This window comes from Macaca thibetana, chromosome 13 (genome assembly GCF_024542745.1).
Source record: "Macaca thibetana thibetana isolate TM-01 chromosome 13, ASM2454274v1, whole genome shotgun sequence".
NCBI lineage: Eukaryota > Metazoa > Chordata > Mammalia > Primates > Cercopithecidae > Macaca > Macaca thibetana.
Genome location: NC_065590.1, coordinates 20,791,443 through 20,815,573, shown reverse-complemented (window position 1 = coordinate 20,815,573; position 24,131 = coordinate 20,791,443). Strand labels below are relative to the sequence as shown.

General features: G+C 44.3%; 2 protein-coding genes across 7 annotated transcripts in view; one reads left to right on the top strand and one right to left on the bottom strand.

Moving 5' to 3' along the window:
- MRPL35 (mitochondrial ribosomal protein L35) overlaps positions 1 to 24,131 on the top strand; it is a 536,751-nt gene that overhangs the window by 198,721 nt on the left and 313,899 nt on the right. The gene's annotated exons all lie outside the window — the stretch shown is intronic.
- The window catches only part of ST3GAL5 (ST3 beta-galactoside alpha-2,3-sialyltransferase 5), a 52,920-nt gene that overhangs the window by 18,778 nt on the left and 10,011 nt on the right, over positions 1 to 24,131 (bottom strand). For 2 of the 4 annotated variants that reach the window (XM_050753064.1, XM_050753066.1), the window contains exons 2-3: positions 6,065 to 6,188; positions 3,542 to 3,653 (exon numbers count right to left, since the gene is read on the bottom strand). In XM_050753064.1, the coding sequence (XP_050609021.1) occupies positions 3,542 to 3,653; positions 6,065 to 6,188 (236 nt within the window). Of the gene's footprint in view, positions 1 to 3,541; positions 3,654 to 6,064; positions 6,189 to 10,541; positions 10,870 to 12,729; positions 13,600 to 24,131 lie in introns of those variants that run through there. The other 2 variants (XM_050753065.1, XM_050753067.1) reach the window with 2 other exon arrangements.

Here is a 24,131-nt window from a genome sequence, read left to right as displayed (position 1 = left end):
GGTATTTTCCTGAAGGTAAAGGAGAGGCATCAAAGAGTTTTAAGGAGGGAAGCAACATATTAGATTCAAATTGTAGAATACGACTACTCCAGCCACAGCAGGGCATCGCTGGATGCAGGAAGGCAGGTGAGGAGACGCACAACCAGGGAAACGGGAAGAGCAGGCGACTCTAAAGGGCAGCCCTGGCTCACTACGCCTTGCCCTGGAATGCCAGGAACTATGTATTTTTACAGACACAGTCCCTACTCTCAAGTAACTTATATTTTAGATGGCAGGATGAGAAGCTCACATGAATTAGGATAATACCGATGGACTCTGGCAAGCTTCAGAGGAGCCTGGAAGTAGCAGTGAGGTTCAGTCTGAAAGTCACTGAGTTGGGGACTGGTGGGGCTGCATGCAGGTGTTCTCTGACAGCCTTCTGACTGAGACAACTCCACCCAGAATTCAGAACTGGGAAAGCCCCAGGTTACGAAACCAGCCTCATTTTCCAGTCAGGCCCTGGCGAATTGCTGAGAACCATAGAATCTCAGACTTGGAAGGGATCAGAAAGGTCCCTGAGCCCCTCCCTGTCTGATGTCTGAATTCTACCTACAGGACCCCTGGCTTTCTTTCTTTTTTTTTTTTTTTTTGAGACAGAGTTTCACTCTTGTCGCCTAGGCTAGAGAGAAATGGCACCATCTTGGCTCACTGCAACCTCTCCGTCTCAGGTTCAAGTGATTCTCCTGCCTCAGCCTCCTGAGTAGCTGGGATTACAGGTGCCTGCCACCACGCCTGGCTAATTTCTGTAGTTTTAGTAGAGAGGGGTTTCACCATGTTGGCCAGGCAGGTCTTGAACTTCTGACCTCATGATCTACCCACCTTAGCCTCCCAAGGTGCTGGGATTACAGCTGTGAGCCACCACATTCGGCCAGACCCCTGACTTTCTTAAAGACCTCCAGAGAGTCACCACAAAAGCGGTCTGTTTATCCCATCTTTGGATGCCTGGGACTGTCAAACCTTTCTCCTTTGAGCTTGGCTGCCACCCCCTGATACAGAGCTCTGCCATTAAGGCCACCTGGGCACGCCCATCCTTCTGTGGCCTGTATCGGGGGTTACAGTTCATTGACACTGACCGCCATGTGCCCTGCACCAGGTCTTCTCTCCTTAAGGCTACACAGATGTTCCTATCCCTTCCATGATTCCTCAGGGAGCTGATCTTGAGTTTCTCCTCTGCTCATTCTCAGAAATCACTAGGATTCCTTAGGGGAGCCTTAACAAGTAACAGCCTAACAACCAGAGCACTTGACTGACCGTTGCAAAGACAAGCAGACCATGTGGCTTAAGTTCAAAATGATCACAGGAAGCCAGGGCACAGGTTGACACATGGCCCTGACTGGACAGGAAAACTACCAAGTTGATTTCCCCCAGGGTATTACTAAAACACACCTTCTCCACCCTGTGCTTGTGGAACAGTCTGCTTGGCCTTGTACAGGAAAGCTCACCTCTCTCCTCAACTGACCCAGACTTTAGAAAAATCACTTTGCAGCCGGTCAGATGGTAATGGACAGGAAAAAGAGGATGCATACAGAAAGTGGAGAAGAGCAGCAAAGAAACAAAGGGAAGAGTTCCCTGCCCACCAGTAAGCCATACCAAGTGCCATCGTTTAAAGACTTTCTCAGGAGACAAAAACAGAGACCGGATGTCTAAAACCTTTATCCAAGAGAGCTGTGAAGGGACGTGGAATTGGAAAGGATGGGGGGAGGTATGTTTGCAAGGCCAGACAGTGCAGGAGGAGACGGAAACCTGAGCAGAGGGTACTGGGCACATCCTACTCGACCAAAGCAGATGTGTTAATGCTGATGAAATGACATGAGCCAAAACACCTGAGGACACCTATGCCGGGAAGGCTGGCCCTGCGACCAGCGAGAATCCGAGACTCAATAGTTTTGCAGAAGCCAAGCTATGCCTTTGCTAACTAAGCTCTTCATTTATTTGTTTATACCTGTCTGTACCACAAACAAAACAAAACAAAACAAAACAAAACAAAACAAAACAAAACAAAACTGGAGGCACTTCAAAGGATGCACAAATTAACGTAGAAACGTAAGAGTAAAAATTAGGACCAAGAAAGGAATTTTGTGTATATTGTCTCACTCAACTTCTACATTTCACAGCTGAGAAAACTGGGACTTAAAACAATCAAGTCACCTGCGTAGGGTTTCACCATTACTAAGTAGCAGTTAGATTTGAATTGAGGTAAAACATTTCAGCTCTTTCCTCTCTGCACCATGCTGCTTTTAACTTTGGGCTTCTCTGTGGACACTCCCTACCCAGGCAGACAGCAGAGTGGTCAGGAGCTCAGACTCTGAAACCACACCGCTGAGTTCAAGCCTGGGCTTCACCACGTACTGCTGCAGGTGACCCTGGGCAGGTTACTAAATCTCCCTGCTCCTCAGTTTCCCCACCTGTGAGATGGGGATGATTGTGCAACTACATCCCCAGGAATGTGATGAGAGTTAAATGAGCTAACATTGCTAATACACTTTTAGAACACCTCCTGGTACACAGGAGCACTAAACTACATTATAAACTAGCAAGCTAAACTAGACATTAACTTGGGTGAGCAGCTCAACCTTTCAAGCCATCATCTGTAAGATGGAGATCGTACTGGGATCTCTCCCAGTCACAATGACTAAATGAGATAATATATATAAAGCATCCATACATGTCAGTTATCATTCCTCCCATGCTAATTTATTTAAAATCATCTCTTCCTCCATCCTGGGCTAAATGTTATTGGATAATCCAGCAACTAAAATAATCAGTGAAATGAGCATTCGATATGTCACTTGATTTGGAAACATAAATGTAAGCGGAAAGAAAAATCTTGCAATGTAATGTGAATTCATTAAGATTAAAAATAAAACATAGGAAGGACAGATGATATTAAGAGACTTTCTGGCCAGGTATGGTGCCTCATGTCTGTAATCCCAGCCCTTTGGGAGGCCAAAATAGGAGGACAGCTTGAGCCTAGGAGTTCAAGATCAGCCTGGGCAGCACGGCAAGACCCCATCGCCACAAAAAAATTAAAAAATTAGCCAGGCATGGTGATGCACACCTGTGGTCCCAGCTACTCAGAAGGCTGAGGTGGCCGTGTTCTTGCCACTGCACTCAACCCTGGGTGCAGAGCGAGACCTTGACTCAAAAAAAAAAAAAAAAAAAAAAAAAAAGAGGGACACAAGAAAACAAGAAGAGAATTTCTTTGTTGTTTACAGCATCAGGACAAATTAATTCCAAGAGGAGCCCTAGAGCCTGTTGGGTTGAGCCTACCTCATCCCCCATCCCAGCTGCAGTAAATGGGAGAAGGCTACTGTGGAGTAGTTAGTGGTAGGTTTTTAGAAGAAGGTTGTCTTTGGTTTTGGAGTGCTGAGATTAAGTGCTTTCCCCTCTGTGTTCAAACTTTTATTAACATATATTTGTAACACAGTAGACTAATGATATTATAATTTAAGCATATGCTTGGCAATGTTTTCATTTAAACCACACCAATGGGATATCTAACCTTTACACGGTCAGGGTCCACATAATGCATTTTTTTCATGTCACATTCTTCAGTAGTATAATTTAACTTGAGGATATAAAGGATCCACACTCCAAACACAAGCAATGTACATCTGGAAAAAAATCAATTAGGTATTATGATGTAGTCATGTAAGAATCATGAGATGCAATGTGAAACTGAAAACGGAATCCTAAATGAGTCTGCCTGCTATGCAGCATAAAACTACAATCTTTACATTGACGTTGGGGTGAAAGGAAGGGGCCATTTCCTATTTTCCTGACAAGATAAACTAGTCATTTATGACTGTCTTTGTTATAAGCAAACACAGAATAACCTTTTTTTTTTGCAAGGGCACTGTAACAAAACCTGAATCACAATGCCAATTATTGAACTTCAAATCAAGTAATAGACTTGAGCGATAGAATCTTGGCTTCAATCTTTTGTGACTTTAAAATTCTGTCAGTCCTTAAAAAAAAAAAAAGAAAAAGAAAAGAAACAGTCTATTCATAGTACTTCTAAAGAATTCTACCCAGAAGTGAGGCTGACTGGGAAGTGAGATCATTAGTTACCCTTAAGATGATCTAAAAACTATTTTAAAACATCTGATAAATTCACACTATTATATGGTTTAATGCGCACACACACACACACACACACACACACACGACTTGGAGAAAAGAGCTGAGTCTAGTCTTAGTTTTAGAAATCTCATTTTTACTAAGTTCTCCAGTGACACAAACCACAAGCTAAAAAGTTCAAACCAAAGTTTAAGAACCACTGCTTTAAACAATTCTGTTCTTGAAAAAACAAATGTAAGAAATAATTAAAGAGAAAATAATCCATTTGCTAAATAAAGAGGCAGTTTTTTTTTTTTCCAAAAAAAGCATCTAGCATAATATACTATACATAATACATACAAAATAGTTCTTTTTTTTTTTTTTTTGAGACGGAGTCTCGCTCTGTCGCCCAGGCTGGAGTACAGTGGCCGGATCTCAGCTCACTGCAAGCTCCGCCTCCCGGGTTCACACCATTCTCCTGCCTCAGCCTCCCGAGTAGCTGGGACTACAGGCACCCGCCACCTCGCCCAGCTAGTTTTTTGTATTTTTTTGTAGAGACGGGGTTTCACCATGTTAGCCAGGATGGTCTTGATCTTGTGACCTCGTGATCCACCCGTCTTGGCCTCCCAAAGTGCTGGGATTACAGGCTTGAGCCACCGCGCCCGGCCAAAATATTTCTTAATATTTGAGGATGAGAATACAATGAAGTGTTGGTGGGAGCATTTTTAAAACTTTAAAATTCTCATTTAAACAGGCTTGCCATGATAACTTGGACAAGCATCTTAATTCTTCCCTTGTGTACAATGGGATTGTGTACAATGATAAGTGAACAGGATGCTATCAATTTGTGTAAAAGTGGATTTGGGCAGGGGGCATGGCAGAGCACACACACACACACAAAATATTTCTCATATACACAAGAAACTGGTGACACTGGTTATCTTTAAGTATGGAGGGGAAATGGGGAGCAGGGATGAGAAGCTGTTTCACTGAGACTCTTTAATACTTTTTGGATTTTTAATCTTGTAAACCTAATATTACCTATTCTTCTCTTCAGCCCCAGAAAAGGTGTTACATTCAGTGAATATACTTCCCTTATTTTAGTTAAAAAAAAAAAGAAAAGAAAAGGTCGTGAAGGCAAGCCCAGTGTCTGTAGCATATATCAGACTGTGCCTTAATTCCCGGTGTGAGTCCACCTCACCTACAGCCTAAGCAGCACAGGACGCAGGTCTATCTCCCCTGCTGCCTTGTGGCTGGCGCCCAGCAATGTCAGGCACGTTGTGGGCCTCAATAAATACTGGTTGGTGACTAAAGGGAGGCTGAATATCACATAAGCTTTATTCTTATAAATTTCCTTTTTTCCTACACCTCCTAAGTCAGTAAAGTGAGACAGAAGACTAGATTGCAAGGTTGGATTTCTATGTTTAGACATGAAAAAAGGGCAATTTTCAACTGGGTTTGACTGGTATACATGCTAAAAAAAAAACCTGCCAAGTTCCTCCTTGATTAATTCTACCACTTATTAGCATGTAAGGGTGACCTGGCTCAAACACTTGTTATCGTTTTTAGTATTCGATATTTAATAGTATTCAAGTGCCTTCAGGGAAATTTAATTAACCATATTTTAGATTAACTTACAATAGCTAAGGGAAAAGCCCTCTTTTGGGCATGAAGATATAGGGCATGAAGAGCAGTGCACGGTGAGAGTTGCTCTCCCAGGCATCCAGGCCAAGGTACAGGGCCTGAGCAGCTACTGGGCACTGTGCACTTACCAATTATACAGTCAGCTGTTCAGGCCCACTCCAGCTGTGCACTCAGTCTTCACTCAGACGTGCCTCTGAATGAGCCTTTGACCAAGTGTGCCTCTCCAACATTAGCCATCTTGAGGCTCTCATTGAATTTTTCTCCTACTTCTACACAGTTGACCCAAAGCAGGGGGATCTACAGTCCCAGGGGCGGTACTTACTTGAGGATGTCTTTTAATAACAAGCTGGGTCTTCTCATCTTGCTTTGAGCTCGGGTGTACCATTGCAGGGAAGGCCTCGAGCAATCACTTCTCAGTTTCACATACGTGTACTCACTTGGCATTGCTGTGAAGAGAGGAGAAGAGGGAAGAGGGCAGTGGGGAGAAAGAGAGGGGAGAGTTAGGAGGATGGATTATGGTTTTCAAAGAGCCTTTATATGTTGCATCCATACCATGGAATACTATCCGGCAATAAAGAAGAATGAACTGTTGTTACATGCAATAAAGTGGATGAATCTAGAGGGAACTATGCAGAGCTGAAACCAAAATGTTACATACTGTATGATTTTTAACAACATTCTTTTTTTTTTTTTTTTTTTAATTGAGATGGAGTCTTGCTCTGTTGCCCAGGCTGGAGTGCAGTGGCACCAATCTCGGCTCACTGCAACCTCTGCCTCCCAGGTTCGAGTGATTGTCCTGCCTCAGCCTCATGGGTAGCTGGGATTACAGGTGTGTGCCACCATGCCCGGCTAATTTTTGTATTTTTAGTAGAGACAGGGTTTCACCATGTTAGTCAGGCTGGTGTCGAACTCCTGACCTCGTGATCTACCTGCCTTGGCCTCCCAAAGTGCTGGGATTAGAGCCGTGAGCTACTGCACCCAGCTGATTTTTAACATTCTTAAAATGACAAAATTATAGAAATGGAGACCAGACTAGTGAGTGTCAGGGGTTGTGGCAGGGGAGGTAGATGTGGCTATAGAAGGGCAACACAAAGGGTTGGAGATGTTCTACATCTTGACTGTATCCATGTCAGACTCCAGCTGTGATATTATACTATAGTTTTGCAGGATGCTACCAGTGGGGGAAAATGAGTAAAGGGTACACAAAATCTCTCTAGATTATGTTTTACAATTGCATGTGAATACAATTATCCTAAACTTTAAAGTTTATTTTTTTAAAAAAGGACTTTTACCTTTTAGAGCTACATACAGAAATATCTACAGATCAAAGAGCGAAAATGAGATCTGCTTCAAAAACTCAGGAAGGGGATAAGTGGAGGGCCGGGGAGAATAGATAAGACTAACTTTAAGTTGATAACTTACTAAAGCTGGGAGATGGGGACTAGGGCTCACTACACGATTCTCCCATTTCTGTGTATGGTTAAAATTCGTACAATAAAAAAGTTTAAAAAGAAAGTTACATTAAAAGCAGAAGTGTTACATGAAGAAAAAAGAAAAAATGAGAATATGGCAATTTAAAAAAACTTTTCTTAAAAAATATGTTAATTGTGCCTGCCTATTTATTCTTTTGAAATAATTTTATTCACAATTTTCAAGTTCTAAATAATATTCCAAAGGGTACTGTAGTAGAAATTGGTCTGTCTCTCCCATATGTTCACTTTCCCCTAACTCTCAACTTAATAGAGCTCTGGATTTTTAGTGGGGGCATAGTACCTCCCAGAATGAAGACTACATTTCCCAGCCTCCCTGGAGCTAGGACTCAAGACTAAGTTTTAGCCAATGGGATATGAGCAGAAGCATCCTGTGCAATTCTCAAGGTGCATCCCTGGGCATACTCTGGCTTCTCCTTTATCCCCTCTTCCTCCTGACTGAAATATGGACATATGATCTGCCACTCTGGACCACACAGACAGGACATTACTCAAGGATGGTGGAACAACAAGAGAAGGAGCTGGGGCCCCTTGGACAACCCCATAGGGCAGAAACCTGCCACTCTACTTCTGGACTGGTCTATGATAGAGGAATAAGCTTTTGTCTTGTTTAAGGAATTGTTAATTAAAGGCAAAGTTATATCTTAACTAATATAGGCACTAGTTACTATTATAATAAATGCATATATTAATTTAAGAAATAATGTCTTCACTATAGTTTTTAGTTGGATGGAAGAAGTTATATCTCATTCATTAATCACTTTATTTTTCCCGTTAGGGTTTTGCCATCTTCTTTGAAAAAAATTCAAGTTTTTTTTTTTTTCTGCTACTGTAAACAATCTCTTCCTTAACTCCTTAATTCTAATTCTGTGTAGCAAGAATTTTTATCATTATGTATAATTCTATCAAAATAGTTTCAGTAAGTGTTGAGGGCCTTAATAATAAACCTTTGCTGAAGAATCTGCTGATTTATTAAATGAGAAGTTAGAACAACTGAGATCCTGGAAGGCTTTCAAACACCACAACTCTGTGGTTACTTCATGTATGGTCAGCCAAGTGGTGGGAACCAGCAGGCTACCTGTAGCCTATGCATATTTAAAATGGAAGCTTCTGAGATGACTGGAGTGATACTCACTTCACACCAAAGTGGACCTCCAGAGAACAAAGACGACTGTGGTAAGAGTATGAGAAAGACTCTGGGGCCTCCGCCTCCAGGTGCTCTGTTGCTGAGCCATACAGTGCTCTGGCTCTTGTTCTACTCTGCCCGTCAGACTATAAGCCTGTAAATATTTTCCAAATTCTCTCTTACCAGCTGGCTTCTCATAAAGTTGTGATCCTAGGATGTGCTGGTGAAAGACTGGGAGATAATCTTTCTTTTCCCCTGACTTGGTGAAGCTCTGGACAGCAGTAGTAGCAGGCAAGGGAAGGTGTCTACATGTGACTCCTGCAGCAGTCGTGGGCATTTGGGTTCTTGGGTTTTTAGGCAGCAGATGCCGTGGCACTTCCAGCAACTTTGTGACAAGTACAAGCTTCAGACTAGGGGTGACAATGGCTTCCTGAAGACCAAATCCATCTCTCTAACGCGGACCTCTCACCTAAGCCCAGACCCGTATACCTAATGACTTGCTTGCTATCCTCACCTCAGGCAACATTCCTAAACAGAACCTGGCATTTTCTTCTATTCCTTTCATTCTTTGGTATCTGAACCACCTGTTCAGCCACAAGATGAAAACCTGCAGGTCAACCAGACTTTCATTCTCAATCCTAGTCAATCCCCAGGGCCTGCCGATAATACCTCCTGAATTTCTCCTGTTCACTACATGTCTTTAATAGAAATCACTCACCTGGAATGCCCTGATCTCAATTTTGTCCTCTCAAAGCCATCTTTCAAAAATACATTTTTGCCTACTGGTTCCCAGCTTATTTCAGATTCTGTGACTCCATGTGACAAACTTGTTTATCACACTGCACAAAGAAGTACTGTTAGAAACCTGGATGTGCCAAATTGTCGCTTCAGTGCCTTTGCACATGATGTGCCCACAATCTGGAATCCTACCCAACAATCTGCCTGGTGAACTACTTTTCATCCTTAAACCCAGCTCAAGCATCTCTTTCCTTATCTCTGAGGTCATTTTTCAACACCACAACTATCCCTGGGCACGTCCCTATCTCTGTTTACCGAAATGAACTGAATTTTCTTTTGCAGACTCCTGGAGGAATGAGCTGCAGAGCCAGAACTCTGTTCACCTTTGTATCCCTAACACCTAAGACAGAGATCGGCACACAGCAGCCCCGTAAGAAACATCTCAAATGGAATGAAATGTGCATTACATGTCTGTAGCCTGACATCAAACAAGATAAACTTCCAAGAAAAGCATTTTCTCAATACTGGTTAAGAGTAAAACTAAAACTGAAGGTTAACAGAAATTATAATGGCAAGAATAAAGCATAAACTCTATTGAAACATCCAAATGTCCGGGTGTGGTAGTTCACACCTGTAATCCTGGCACTTTGGCAGACTGGGATGGGAGGATCACTTGAGGCCAGGAGTTTGAGACCAGTCTGGGCAACCTAGTGAGACCCTGCCTCTACAAAAGAAAAATAATAAATGAAACATCTAAAATGTCCAACAGCAGGAAATTTGTTGGTAAATTACAGCACAAACTACATGAATACTCTCCAGTACTTAAGGTCTCGCTACACAGCAGGGTCTCTGACCAACAGCATCAGTGTAACCTGGAAGCAGGTTAGAAATGCAGAGTCTCAGGCCCCGCCCCAGTCTTGCTGACCCAGCATTTTAATGAGATCCCGGGACATTTCTGTGCACATTAAAGTTTGAGAAGCACTAGCTTGAAGTACTCAGTACTTACATTTATTGACACTGAAAAATATAATAAAAAGGCAGTTTTATAAAAATCTATGCATCTACACATGTAGTTATCTCCTGGCATATATCTATTAAAGGTATGTGCTCTGTGGTGGGCAGGCATATGCAAACCCACCCCCATAGGCCAAGGAAGAGGCTGACAAATCTAGTTTCTCAGAAAGAAACCCATGATGGGGACTTACAAACAGAGGCCATGTCCTGGGTGGCGGCCAGACAGCATAATGGTTGCCCATGCTATTACTCCCCAGACTGAGGGCTTCTACATCCAGGCCTTATATACCATACTGAAGGAATGTAGAGGACATTGACATCCAACCCTCAGGAAAATGCAAGAATCTGCTGAAGGGCAGGACTTATGGTATAACTGCAAGACTATTTTGACCTAAGGGCAAGATTTACAGTAAGTATGTGAATGTAGAAACCTTAGAAGCATTCCTGGGACTGGGGTCAGAAGTCAACATGGCAGATTAGCATCCAAGATGGAGTTGCTTTAGCCTCCACAGTATGAGTTTGACTTCCCAAATCCCTCTACTTCAGCTCAGCAGGTATTACTTCTTCTGATTTGCAAGGGACCATGTGGATTCCACGTCCCTCAGCGTCACAAGAGAAGGGCCAAGCTGGGTACAACAGACAAACAGCGGAGTGGCCTTTCCATGATCCCTTGGAGAAGCCAGGGCTTATCAGCTGAAAGTCATGATCACCTTGGCACCATCTGGACTGTTTTCATTCATTTCTCTTGTATGCGATGTTCTGTTTGGTGAAAAGGTGGCAATTGAAGGTTGGATTATACGAACATTGAATCAGGGACATGCTTTGTTAATTGCTAGAATAACTGTGTCATAAATTTCAATAGCAATCATATTTTTGTTTTTTGGTTTGAGACAGGGTCTTGCTCTGTCACCCCGGCTGGAGTACAGTGGTGTGATCACAGCTTGCTGCGGCCTCGACCTCCTGGGCTCAGGCCATCTTCCCACCTCAGCCTCCTGAGTAGCTGGGACTACAGGCACACACCCCCATGCCAAGCTAATTTTTGTATTATTATTAGTTTTTCTTTTTTTTGTATAGACGGGGTTTTGCCATGTTGCCCAGGCTGGTCTCTAACTCCTGGGCTCAAGCAACCCACCAGCCTTGGCCTCCCAAAGTGCTGGGATTACAGGTGTGAGCCATCATTCCCAGCTGGCAATTATACTTTTTTGTTTGCTTGTTTTTTTTTTTTTGTTTTTTTTTTTTTTTTTTGAGACGGAGTCTCGCTCTGTCGCCCAGGCTGGAGTGATCTCAGCTCACTGCAACCTCTGCCTCCTGGGTTCAAGTGATTCTCCTGCCTTAGCCTCCCACATAGCTGAGACTACCAGCATGCACCACCACACCCGGCTAATTTTTGTATTTTTAGTAGAGACGAGGTTTCACCATGTTGGCCAGGCTGGTCTCAAACTCCTGACCTCAGGTAATCCACCTGTCTGGCCGGCAATCATACTTTTAACCAGTAAAAAATGATCAGACTGCAGGGGAAGAGTGTTCATGTAGCCATAGGTAATTATAGGTGTAGAGGCATCTGGAAGAAAGTACACCTGTCATCAACAGGTGGTACAATTGTTTTGTTTTTGTTGTTTTACAGATAGAGCCTTGCTCTGTTGCCAAGGCTACAGTGCAGTGGTGTGATCATAACTCACTGCACCCTTAAACTCCTGGGCTCAAGGAATACTCCCACTTTGGTCTTCTCAGTAGCTGGAACTATAGACATGTGCCATTGTGCCCAGTTGTTTATTTGTAGAGATGGGGTCTCTCTCTGTTGCCCAGGCTGGTCCCAAACTCCTGGGATCAGGCGATGCCCCCGCCTCACCTCCCGAAGTGTTGGGGTTATGGGCGTGAGTCACCATGCGTGGCCTGGTGGTGCAATTGTGAGTGAGCTCATTTCTTTTTGCATTCCTTTTTTTTACTACCTGAATTCCATGCATTACCAGTTCTATTTCTGAAAAATTGAAACTATCTTCACTTAGGGAGGAAATCCTTAAGCTATGATTGAAATTTAAGCTATGAAAAGATATTTGAAAATCACCCAAACAAAATATTTTTAGGACCCCTTGATCATCTCCTTAGTATGGGACAAAAATATCCCCCAAATTAAGCATTTAGACTTAAAAAGCAGAAACAAATCATGAGGAACTTCACTAAGAAAGGACCACACATTTGCTGAACTGGAAAAAAACAGATTTATGGAGATGCAAAATAAAGGATGTCGGCACTTAGCAAGTCCAGTTTGCCTCAGGGGGCAGAAACTGGGCTGCTTGCTCCCTTTCTATGGAAGCCTCACTGGGCTTCCAAAGAGATGGTGAGTGAATCCCTGATGGACAAAGGATGACGGAGGCCCCTCCCTTCAGAAGGCTCACACTCTCACCTCATCTGTTCTGGCACTGCAGCTTCAGCTAGAGACACAGGGTGTCACAAACACCTTCCCACACTAACGTCACCCAGTCAATGATGCGTGCGTGCACACATGCACACACAGCCTCTGTTCAGTTAAGCAAACGAGACCCTCTCCTTAATTCAATTAACTTACATAATGTGAATGCTTGGGTTAGAATAATAAAACTACAGATGTGCCCTACTTACCAAAATTGCTTATATGGATATTCCTGTATGCATGCTTTCTTTTTTCTTTATAACACTAATCATGAGACACGTGATTCTTCATAAGTTTATACTTTTGAATTACACGTTTGTCTTGTCTCCCCCACTTAGAATGCAGATTCCATGCAAGCAGGGGTCTCTGCTTTGCACACCACTGCCTTCATAGTGCCTAGGATGGGGAAGAGTTACATAAAAGGCATCTATCTGTTTACTGAATAAATACGCAGTCTTTTATGAGGGTTTTGGAGGCGATGGCGGTTACAGGCATTCTTCCAAGGCTTTTGTTGGCAGACCATCACAAGGCTGCCCTGTCTTCTTCTGTCCTGTGGCTACCTCCTCTTTCTCCTTTTTCATCTCCTAAGAGTTAGGATCCCCAGGGCTTAACAATTTGATCCTCTTCTCACTCAGGTTTCCAGGAACAGCCTCTGCATCATGGTTTCACCAACCACCTTTATGCAGAGAAGGCCTGACTTTCAAAATTATATTTTTCTACCCACATATTAAAATGTAACAGATTCTTCTTAAAGAGCCCATATGAAGAAATAATTCTTGTGTGTTTTTTAAAATGATAAATAGTTGTACACTTTTTTTTTTTTCCTTCTGAGACGGAGTTAGGCTCCTGTTGCCCAGGCTGGAGTGTAATGGCACCATCTTGGCTCAATGCAACCTCTGCCTCCCGGGTTCAAGTGATTCTCCTGCCTAAACCTCCCAAGTAGCTGGGATTACAGGCGCCTGCCACCATGCCCAGCTAATTTTTGTATTTTCAGTAGAGACGGGATTTCACCATGGTCTCAAACTCCTGACCTCAGGTGATCCACCCGCCTCGGCTGCCCAAAGTGCTGGAATCCTACATGTTTATGGAATACATGTGATATCTGGATACATGCATACAATTTACAATGATCAAATCAGGGTAATTAGGATATCCATCACCTCAACCATTTATCTTTTTTTTTTTTTTTTGAGACAGGCTCTCACTCTTTTGCCCAGGCGAGTGCAGTGGTGCAATCATGGCTCACTGCAGCCTTGACCTCCCGGCTCAAGCAATTTTCCCACCTCAGCCCTCCAAGTAGGTGGAACTATAGGTGTGCACCACCATACCCAGCTAATTTTTTAAATTTTTAGTAGAGACAAAGTCTCGCTATGCTGCCGAGGCTCATTTATCATTTCTTTGTATTGGGAATATTTCAAATCTTCTCTTCTAGTTACTTTGAATTACAGAATAAATTACTGTTAACTATAGGTACCCTACTGTGCTATCAAACACTAGAACTTATTTCTGTATTTTCAATAATTCTTAAGGCCCTAATGAAGAAATATAAGGGCAAACTTGGGCTTTCAATTTGTAAGACATTTAACTTCTTCAAAATGAAGAATTAACCATTTAATATAAGAGTATAATAAATGCCATAAAGCAGTACATGATGTATTGCCAAATTAACTATAGAGATAATTACTGGTGCATAAGTAAGACACACTGATATTTATTGAGAGGGATAAGCCTGCATATGATCTCACCACATCCTAAAAAAACTTATATCACTGGATTGCTATCCGCATTTAACCTGCCAGAGGATACACATGGATAGACACAGAGCTGAGAACTCCAGCCCACATCTACCCACCTCCACACCCATGCTTTTCCAGCAGCAAAGTGGTCAGGATGGGGAGGACCTGGAACAACAGGAGGGTATTCGTAATGTCGGGAGGGGGCTGCATTTTAAAATAGTAAAGTCACACCAGGGCACAGATGGTTATAAACAAAAATCTGAAGTTGGGAGAGCAGAGAATAAACCAACATGGCTGCAGTGGACTGTGTGGGAAGGCGAGCAGGTGCAGCTTATAGGCTAATATGGCCAGCAGAGAATACTCTGTGGGGTGGGAGGATTCCAAGAGCAGAAGGACTTCCCAGCACAGCAGGAGACAAGGAAGCCTAGGAAGCCTAGTCTGCTGCATGCTGGGTGGGCAACAAGGCAGGATCCTGGGCCCTCCCTACTGTGGTGTCCAGGCAGGAGGGGAGCCTGAGGCCTACCCTGGTGAGGGGGACGGGGAAGGAATGGCAACAGAAGTCTCTGAGCCAGAACAAAAGCAAGACTGGTGATGAACAGAAGCACACAGGGACAAACCTTGGTCCCAATCAGAGAAATAAATAAGAATGGAAGTCAATTTTTGTCCTTGAGTGGAGATGATGAATTTGAGATGATAAATTACCACATGAAAATGTCCAGGAGGCGAGGCACGTGGATCACCTGAGGTCAGGAGTTTGAGATCAGCCTGGCCAACATAGTGAAACTCCATCTCTACTAAAAATACAAAAATTAGCTGGGCATGGTGGCGCACGCTTGTAATCTCAGCTACTTGGGAGGCTGAGGCAGAAGAATTGCTTGAACCCAGGAGGCGGAGGTTGCAGTGAGCCGAGATTGTGCCATTGCACTGCAACCTGGGCAACAGAGTGAAAAGCTCCATCTCAAAAAAAAAAAAAAAAAAAAAAAATGTCCAGATGGTACTCGGGAACATGCATGGGGCCGGCTGGAACTTCTGCAGCAGGTCACCCACTGTGCAGAACAAATGAACTGCTCTCTCCCATGCACCTAGACTGGTACTAGGGACCTACCATCCATGGGGAAGGGAGAAAACAGCCATTCAAGTCACCGCTAGAGTTTTGTGTTTGAGATGAAGAATTCCACTTGGCAAAGGAGAACGGAAGACAAGGCAGGAAGCCTTACCTCAGCCAAGAAGACAGCGTTGGGATGCACGCAGGTTAAAGTCGCCTAGCGACAACATGCAGCAGCTACAACTACAGCAGGGGCACAGGGGGCGGCCGAGAGGAGGGAAGACGTGGTGCGCTGTGGGCAGACAGAATGAAGGGGCTAAGCAAGTCCTGCCCCAAGGTGGGGCTGGGGGGTGCAGGCAGGACGAGAGCAGTGTTGTGGCCCTGCTGTGGCCACTGAATGTTGGCTGCTACTAGAACATGGGTGTCCCCTTCTCTGCACATCTACCTTCCATCCCCAGACACTAAATGACTGACGTGTTAAAGGCTGGCCCCCTTGCCTCGAGGTGGGACCACCTTGTGAGAGCAATTCAAGCTCCCGAGGTCTGGGCTGAGATCACAGCTTTGCTCAGCTTTGCCTGGCCCTGTTCTCTTCATCTTGGGAGCTCCCTCAGCAAATCAGGAGTCCCTGAACCCCTGTCCCAGGCTCTACTTCTAGGACGGTAAGTTGGGTCAGCAAGGTCAAGGTAGATCAAGGTCAAGCTCAGGAAGATCATGGATGATGAGGGGCCCTGGAGGATTTTATTCAGGAAGGGGACATGAAACGTGGAGAAAATCATGGGGCAGCAGTGGGGACAAGGGAGGAGGGAGGCTGCTGAGGGACTACCACAGCACTCTGGGCACCATAGGCTCAGCATGGATAGGACCTGGGATGGAACAGATGAGGCGAGAGTCAAGGGAGAGGATGACTCAGGTCACAAGGAGGGCAGAGGAGCCCTCTGTAGAAAGAGGCCACGAGGAGAAAACGCCATGGAGACACTAAGTTCAGCTTCGCCTTGCAGAGTCCCAAAAGCCTGTGGGCTGCTAGGTTGGTAAATCCCACAAACAGCTGAGAACCAGGCCTGACACCCCAGGAGGGACCTGAGCTGGAGCATCAGTCAGGGGTTGCACTTGGCTTTGGGTAATGGAAACCTGGCTGCTGCGGCCTTTAACCAAGAAGAGGTTTATTTTTCTCACAGAACAGTAAGTCTGGGGACAAGCAGACCAGGGCTGGTGCGGCAGATCTGCAACGTCAGGAAGTCCCCAGCTCCAGGCATCTTCTGCTCTTCCAGCATCAGCACGTGGCCAACCTCTGCCCCATTCAGGCTGGAGGAGAGGGAGACATAGGAAGAGAGGGGTGGCTCTGACATCAGGCAAAAAGGAAGATGCAGGAAGGGAGCAGTTCCTAGATCAGTTTATCTGGGAAACTGTTCCCGAGACCCCTGATGGCCTTCCATTCACATCTCCTTGGCCAGAACCACATCACATGGCTGCCCCAGCTGCAGAGTGGCTGGGAACTTTTTATAAGCTGGGCAGGCTGCTTGCCCAAAGTTAGGGTTCTGTCAGTAAGAAAGGAAGAGAGAGAGCAGCTTCAAAAGGTACTAGTAGGGTCTGCCACAGCTGGAGGAAAGGACCTGGGGCTATCTGAATAAAGAAGACAGTTAACGGCTACTAGAAACAGGTAAGATCCCCAGGTGGAAGAACAAAGTGCAGGCCTATCTTGACTTTGGGAAAACGGACCGTGAAGGAGTAGAGGAGAAAGAAAGGAAGCGTTAAATAAAATGTGGAATTCTCATATGCCGATTTCAAGTCTAGTTTCAGACTCTGAAATGACCATTATTTAAGAAAGCAACACACTAGTTCCTAAATAAAATGCATTTAAAATCACTTTAACCCAATTATAAGTAACACAGGTACCCCCATTGTATCCACAAAAAAGTGTAATTTCTAGAAGTTTCACTGATTCCTCCAACATACCGTGGAGCCCTCTATGTGAGGACGTAGAGACAAGATGATGGACCAAGTCCAGCTCTCCAGAAACCCAAGGTCCTGAGAAATAATGAGACTGTAACTACAGCAGTGTGGAGAGAGCTTTATGGAAAAGGGACCTTCCGAAGCATGTCTGACACGCAGCACCCACACAGTGAGGTCAGAGAGCGTGTTCCCAAGGTGGGCTCACCGACGCCACCCATGGGTATAATGACAACAGCCACAACAGCCACAGGGCTGGGGCCCAGAGGCGAAGATCCAGGGAGTGCAAGCATATTCTAAACCTAACTCTCTACCCCTACTCAAGAGGGAGCAGCAGCTTGGGGTGGGGCAGGGGGCAACGCTCTAGTTGGAAATGCTCAAGAGCACCCCAGCCCCGGGCCTTCTCTGTGGCTTACTGAGCTCTTGTTGACACGTTACTTCTCTCTTATGATTCCAGAAGTCAACCTGTCCTCCCTTGTCCTCCCAAGAAGCTTGTCATCCTTGTAAAATCTAGGTTGCTAATTTCAAACTAGTTTTAGCAGTGGAACTCTTTTTTACATCAAAACTCACTTAGAATCCTAATCTATCATAATGCAGATATATGGTATTCAATTGATCTTTTTGTGGGGTTTCTCAACCTCAGCACTAATGACATTGGGACCAGGTAATTGTTTGTGCTAGGGGCTGTCCTGCGCATTGCAGGATGTTCAGAAGCAGCTCTGGCCTCTGCCCACTAGATGCTAGTAGTATCTCTGGTCCTCTTTCTCTTCCCCTCCAGTTTTGTCAACCAGACATGTCTCCAGACATTGCCAAGTATCCCCAGGGGAGGGCAAAATCACCCCTGATTTTAACCATTGGGATCAAGTCATTGTATACCTTAAAATTTCCACATGGCCTTATTATTAAAGTCAATGAGGGTAATGAGACAACACAATATTGCCTGTGGTATAAACATGGATAATACAAGTTTTAATATCTAATCTTTTTCTAGGTTTGTTTGGATTGCACAATCTCAAAAATTCTTGACTCATCGGGAAACGTGTTTGTGTCCTCACCTGTATAATGGTGCCTAAGCCAACAGACACACATGGGCCTGAATCCACACACTGACCCAGGCAGAGCAGCTGGCCCATGCAGAGTGCACAGCTGTGCACAGTTGTACACGGACATAGGAGGAAAGCACCCACTCCTGGATTGACACACCGCAGCAGGGCCTCTTTATAACCATCTCACGCCACTCCTGCCACCAAAAGGAAAAATACAACTGTACGGTACTTTCCGATTTCAACTGAGTGGGCAGTGTCTCATTTGTCTCTTAGGAGTGTGAAATATCACCCATGAAATCAAAACCGCTGAGAAAGTGCTGGTGCTGAGACCGCATCCAACCATTTCCCACTAGCTCCTAGTATTTGTTCAGTTTAAATTATAAACACCCTCACCACTATCTCTACCAGGAATTCTCCAACCTCCCCATGTACAAGAACCACTGGAAGAGGGCCAGGCGCAGTGACTCATGTCTGTAATCCCAGCAGGTGAGGCAGGTGGATCACCTGAGGTCAGGTGTTTGAGACCAGCCTGACCAACATGGTGAAACCCCATCTCTACTAAAAATACAAAAATTAGCCGGCCTGGGCACCTGCAATCCCAGCTACTTGGGAGGCTGAGGCAGGAGAATTGCTTGAACCCCAAGAGGCAGAGGTTGCAGTGAGCCGAGATCGTGCCACTGCACTTCTCCAGCCTGGGCGACAGAACGAGTCCGTCTCAAGAGAAAAAAAAACAAAAATAAAAACAAAAAAACCCCACAACACTGGAAGAGGCTGCAAAGCATGCAGATTCCCACACTTCATCCCCAGAATGCCCCACCTGGTAGTAGTTCCAGGTGAGGACGCTGACTGCACATGTTAACCAAGTTCCCCAGTGTTATGTGGGTGCAGCACTTTGAGAAATCCTGCCCACCAGCAAGTTTCTCACAGCTGGAGGAAAGCACGTGTAATTAACAACAGATTTTTAGCCTACATATTTTCAGATTCTCCCACAAACTGAGCAGAGTTACAAGGACCTACCTTTTGCAATGAAAAAAATTAAAATGTTGCTGTGTGAATGCACAATCAACACTGTACTAATTTTGACCATCAACCAAGACGCAAGCACTTCAATGATTCTCATGCTTTTTAATCTACTTCAAATCTACTATTCCTCTAGTGTTGAGAACACATCATTACCTGCTTTGTATAAATGTAAAAGTGTTAAGGCAATTAATTCTGAGCCCTTGGACTATATGAACATTCTCTAAAATTGTAACGTGCCCGGCACACATGATGGGATTTCGCCAAGACGTTACTGAAGTGGTAAAGATGTCAGAAGGGCGGTTACTCTCAGAGCCCAGTTCCACTTCCACCTCTCTCACACTCTCCTCCTCACTCCATGTCAACCAAGGGCGCCTCGTGCTCGACTTGCCCTTCCTCTGCTGCCCCTCTGGTTGGCTCCCCGCTCACCATCTCCGTTCTGGTTTTCATTCAAAAGCTGCCTTCCTTGACCACCCTCTGTAAAACACCACTTCCACCCCCCCACTTTCCTGCTTTCCTTCATAGCATTCATTGCCACTGACACATATTTGCCTCTTCTCTGCTCTCCCTACTAAAATATAAGACTCCCAGTGTAGGGACTGTCCATTTTGTTCACTGTTGTAATCCAGGAACCTAAAAAGTACCTAGCATATAAAAGGCATTTAACAAGTACCTGCAGAATGAATGAACAGAAGAATGAATGATCAGTGGCCTGCAACTAGATCTCCCCACACAAAGTTAACCCAAATTCACCATGGTCCTAACAAGAGACCACTGTGAAGACCAGACCTTTTAGGTGTCCAAGTATCATGATCATTGGGTGTTTATTAAATGTCCAGATGGCACCAGGCACATGGAAAACAGGGATTGAGATCCTTTTTCAAACAAGACCCACTGTATGTGTTTGTTGAGGGAAGGCTAGGGGAACAGTATAAAATGACTGTCACCCCCTCCCCCCCACCACGGAAGAAAATGGCAAATGGATCTTTTCTTTTTTTTTTTTTCTCTCTCTTTTTTGTTGTTTTTGAGACAAGGTTTCACTCTGTCACCCAGGCTGGAGTGCAGTGGCATGATCACAGCTCACTGTAACCTCGAACTTCTAGGCCCAAGTGATCCTCCCGCCTCAGCCTCCTGTAGCTAGGATGATAGGTGTGTACCATCACACTCAGCTACATTTTAAATTTTTTTGTAGAGATAGAGTCTCGCTTTATTGCCCAGGCTGGTCTCAAACCCTTGGCCCCAAACAATCCTCCCACCTCAGCCTCCCACGGTGCTGGAATTTTCAGGCGTGAGTTACCACACTTGCCTTTTTTGTTTGTTTGTTTTTGTTTTTAAGAGAAGAGCAAAGAGATGAAATACTCAACTGTTTGGCTATTTGATAACAGCCAAATCACTCAATCTCTTTGAGGATGTTTGGTGATCTGTAAAAAGCTGGGTTGGGTGACAAGATTTCTATGGCCCCTTCTCCAGTAAAATGTTATGATTCTCACTCATCTACATTTCAAAAGAAGAACAAGAAACATGAAGCTTAGCTTACTCAATGGATGTAATATGTTACAGCCATCTAGGGGAGAAAACCAGAAAGCTGGAATAAGTGAGAGAAGATGGATTTAAGACATAAAAATGAAAGACAGTGGGGGAACACTGGGGTGGAGAAAACAGAGTGGAGGTTGAGAGACAGGAAATTCTGGGAAGGGAGAACTCCAAAGAAAAGCCAGGAACAGGAAGAGAAGCCCAGCATTGTTCTTCCTTCTGCTTCCTGGGGCTGGGGAGTTTCGGAGGAACTCCTCTTTACAAATTCTTACAAGCAGACCTACCCACAAAATGATTACAGGCAGCACCTCAGAGATCCTCCTCTGATTCCAAGACCTGCCCCTGCCGCCCGCTCCCCTCCCCACAGGAGAGGTTCCAGCCAGAAGTGTAGAAGGTTGCCCTAAACTGGATTTTAAAAGTGGGGCTGAGGAAGGACCGTCTTCATCATTCATAGTAAATTCACGATTTCTGCCAAAACATACAACCTGAGTTCTGTCAAGGTGGCGGAGAGACCCATCTTTAACTGGCAAATGCTGAGGATCTGGATAAAACACACCCTCCAAAGGCTCCATCAAAGCACCTTGGTGAAGTGCACTGATCTCTGTGCATAAACACCCTCACATGTGTTTAAATATATTTTAAAACTTATATTCTGCCTGGAAAGCCTCTTTCAGGGGCAGCTGTAGGGCTAGTCTATACCAGGTAAATGTATGGGTCAGAGCTGGTTGACCAGATGCCTGACAGCTACAAGGACTGCAGTCCCCTAAAATAGCAGTGACAATGGGTGGTTGGGGGCTAGAAGGAAACTTCTGGTCCAGCAAAGCCACACTGTTAGTGTTCCTCCACCCTGTTTTCTTTTCTTTCTCTCTCTCTTTTTTTTTTTTTGAGATGGAGTCTCACTCTGTTGCTCAGGCTGGAGCCAGGTGGCACGATCTCAACGCAACCTCCGCCTCCCAGGTTTCAAGCGATTCTCCCGCCTCAGCCTCCTGAGGAGCTGGGATTACAGGTGCGTGCCACCACACCCAACTAATTTTTGTATTTTTAGTAGAAATGGGGTTTCACCTTGTTGGCCAGGCTGGTCTTGAACTCCCAGGTTTCAAGCGATTCTCCCGCCTCAGCCTCCTGAGTAGTTGGGATTACAGGCGTGCGCCACCACACCCAACTAATTTTTGTATTTTTAGTAGAGATGGGGTTTCACCTTGTTGGCCAGGCTGGTCTTGAACTCCTGACCTCAAGTGATCTGCCCACCTTAGCCTCCGAAAGTGCTGGGAGGTGTGAGCCACCGCGTCCGGCCCTCCACCTGTTTTCTGATGGTACCAGAGGAGACAAAACAAATTCTGCAAGAAAGCTCAGTGTTGTGGGCATGACTTCTGTAATGACCATGGAAAGGGCAGACACTGAGAAGCCCCACGGTAGCTTCCGATGCTAGATTGGCCACAGCACCCACAACCTGGAGGCTGCAGTTTTTAAACTTTATCTTGAAATAATTTCAAACTTAAAGTTGCAAAAATAGTACAAAGAATTTCCATCTGCCCTTTAACGAGACTCCCCAGTTGTTACCATTTTATCACATTTGTGCTGCCATTCCATTAGTATACTGTGTGCATATTTATTGGACCATTTGAAAGTTGAAGACATGATGACACCTACCCCTAAATATTTCAGTATTTCCTAAAAACAAAGACATCCCCTTTAAACAACCACGGCATAATGATAATTAGGAAATTAACACTGATTCAGTACTGTTACCTAAAGACCTTATATAAATTTCTCCACTAGCCCCAATGACGGCCTTAGAACAAAAACAGCAAGTATATATGTTATTTTCTGTTACAGAGTCCAGTCTAGGATCGTTTGGCATTCACTGTCATGTTCTTTTAGCCTTCTTTAATCTGAAACAGTTCCTTTTTCTTTCACGACCTTGGCATTTTTGAAAAGTACAGGTCAATTATTTTGTAGAAAGTCCCTCAACTAGAGTTTGTCTAATGTTTCTTCATGATTAGATTCAATTTATGCATTTTTGGCTGGAATATCACAGAAGTGATCCTGTGCCCTTCTCAAAGCACTTCTCAGGAGGCATGTGATGTTGATTCGATTAAGGGTTAAGGTGGTAGATGATAGGTTTTTCCACTGTCGAGTTAACTATTTTCCCTTCATAATTAATAGTGACTTGATGGGAGAAACTTAGAGACTAAGTAAATATCCTGTTTATCGTCAAATCTACTTGTTTCAGTATCGACTGGTAGATTCTTGCAGGAGGACATGACTGTGTGAAGTCAAACAAATTCAAACCTCAGGAATGAAACTAGGGCTGGATAAAACAGTAGGTGATGAACAAAAATTAACATGTAAGACTCATACCAGACTTAATTCCCCCGTTTATGTTCACTCTTAGCTATTAAAAAAAAAAAAGAAATAACCTCCAGATTTGCTTTTGAGAATACAGTATATATGAGTTGGGAGTATGGTAATTTCTCTATTGGTGCTTCCATGTCTGCTAGAAACTTAGCCCTTCAATTCACAAAGTGTCCAGTGGCAGCAAGAAGAGATACCCAGGTCCAGAGAGCTAACAGCTGGAGCCATCCTCACACCAATGCCTGATTTTCCAAGGGCAACGCTGCGTGGCTCAGCTTGGTGATTCCCGGCTCACGGTGGCACAATGTAGGGTGCTACATTTAAAAACAAGAACTCTACTCTCAACTGATGAACAGGTTTAGAAACTCTGATTTGCCTTATTCAAGAAATATTTTTAAAACCCTGTTAGCACACAAATAGAAATTTCAGAAAATAATGTAAGAACAGAACATTTAAGAATCACTGTTATCTTACAACCCAGGGATACCCACTGTTAACATTCTGGTCTGTATTCTGTCAGCTTCTGCTCTCTGCATAGATATATTACCATGATGGGGATCATGCTATCTACACCAGCCTCATTCAAAGTGCATTCCACTCGGGAATGAAGTCCTACAAAAAAAGATAGATTTTTCCCAATTCTCCCAGGAATGATCTATAACTAGAATCATTCCAGAAGCAAGGAGAGAAGTTAATTCATAACATACAATAGTTGCCTGACAGTATTGGGGCAAAAGTCTCCTGTAGAACCTCAGTTGAGAAGAGCTGGCCTGTATGGTTGTCTAATTTCCTTTGTTTACCTAACAATCCTTTAAATAAAAATTTCATAAGCTTCTTCCATACACCAGGCACTGGGAATATAAAAATAAATAAGACACGGCCACTTTCCTCTTTAAATGAATAATCCAGCCAGGAAAACTGAAAATGCC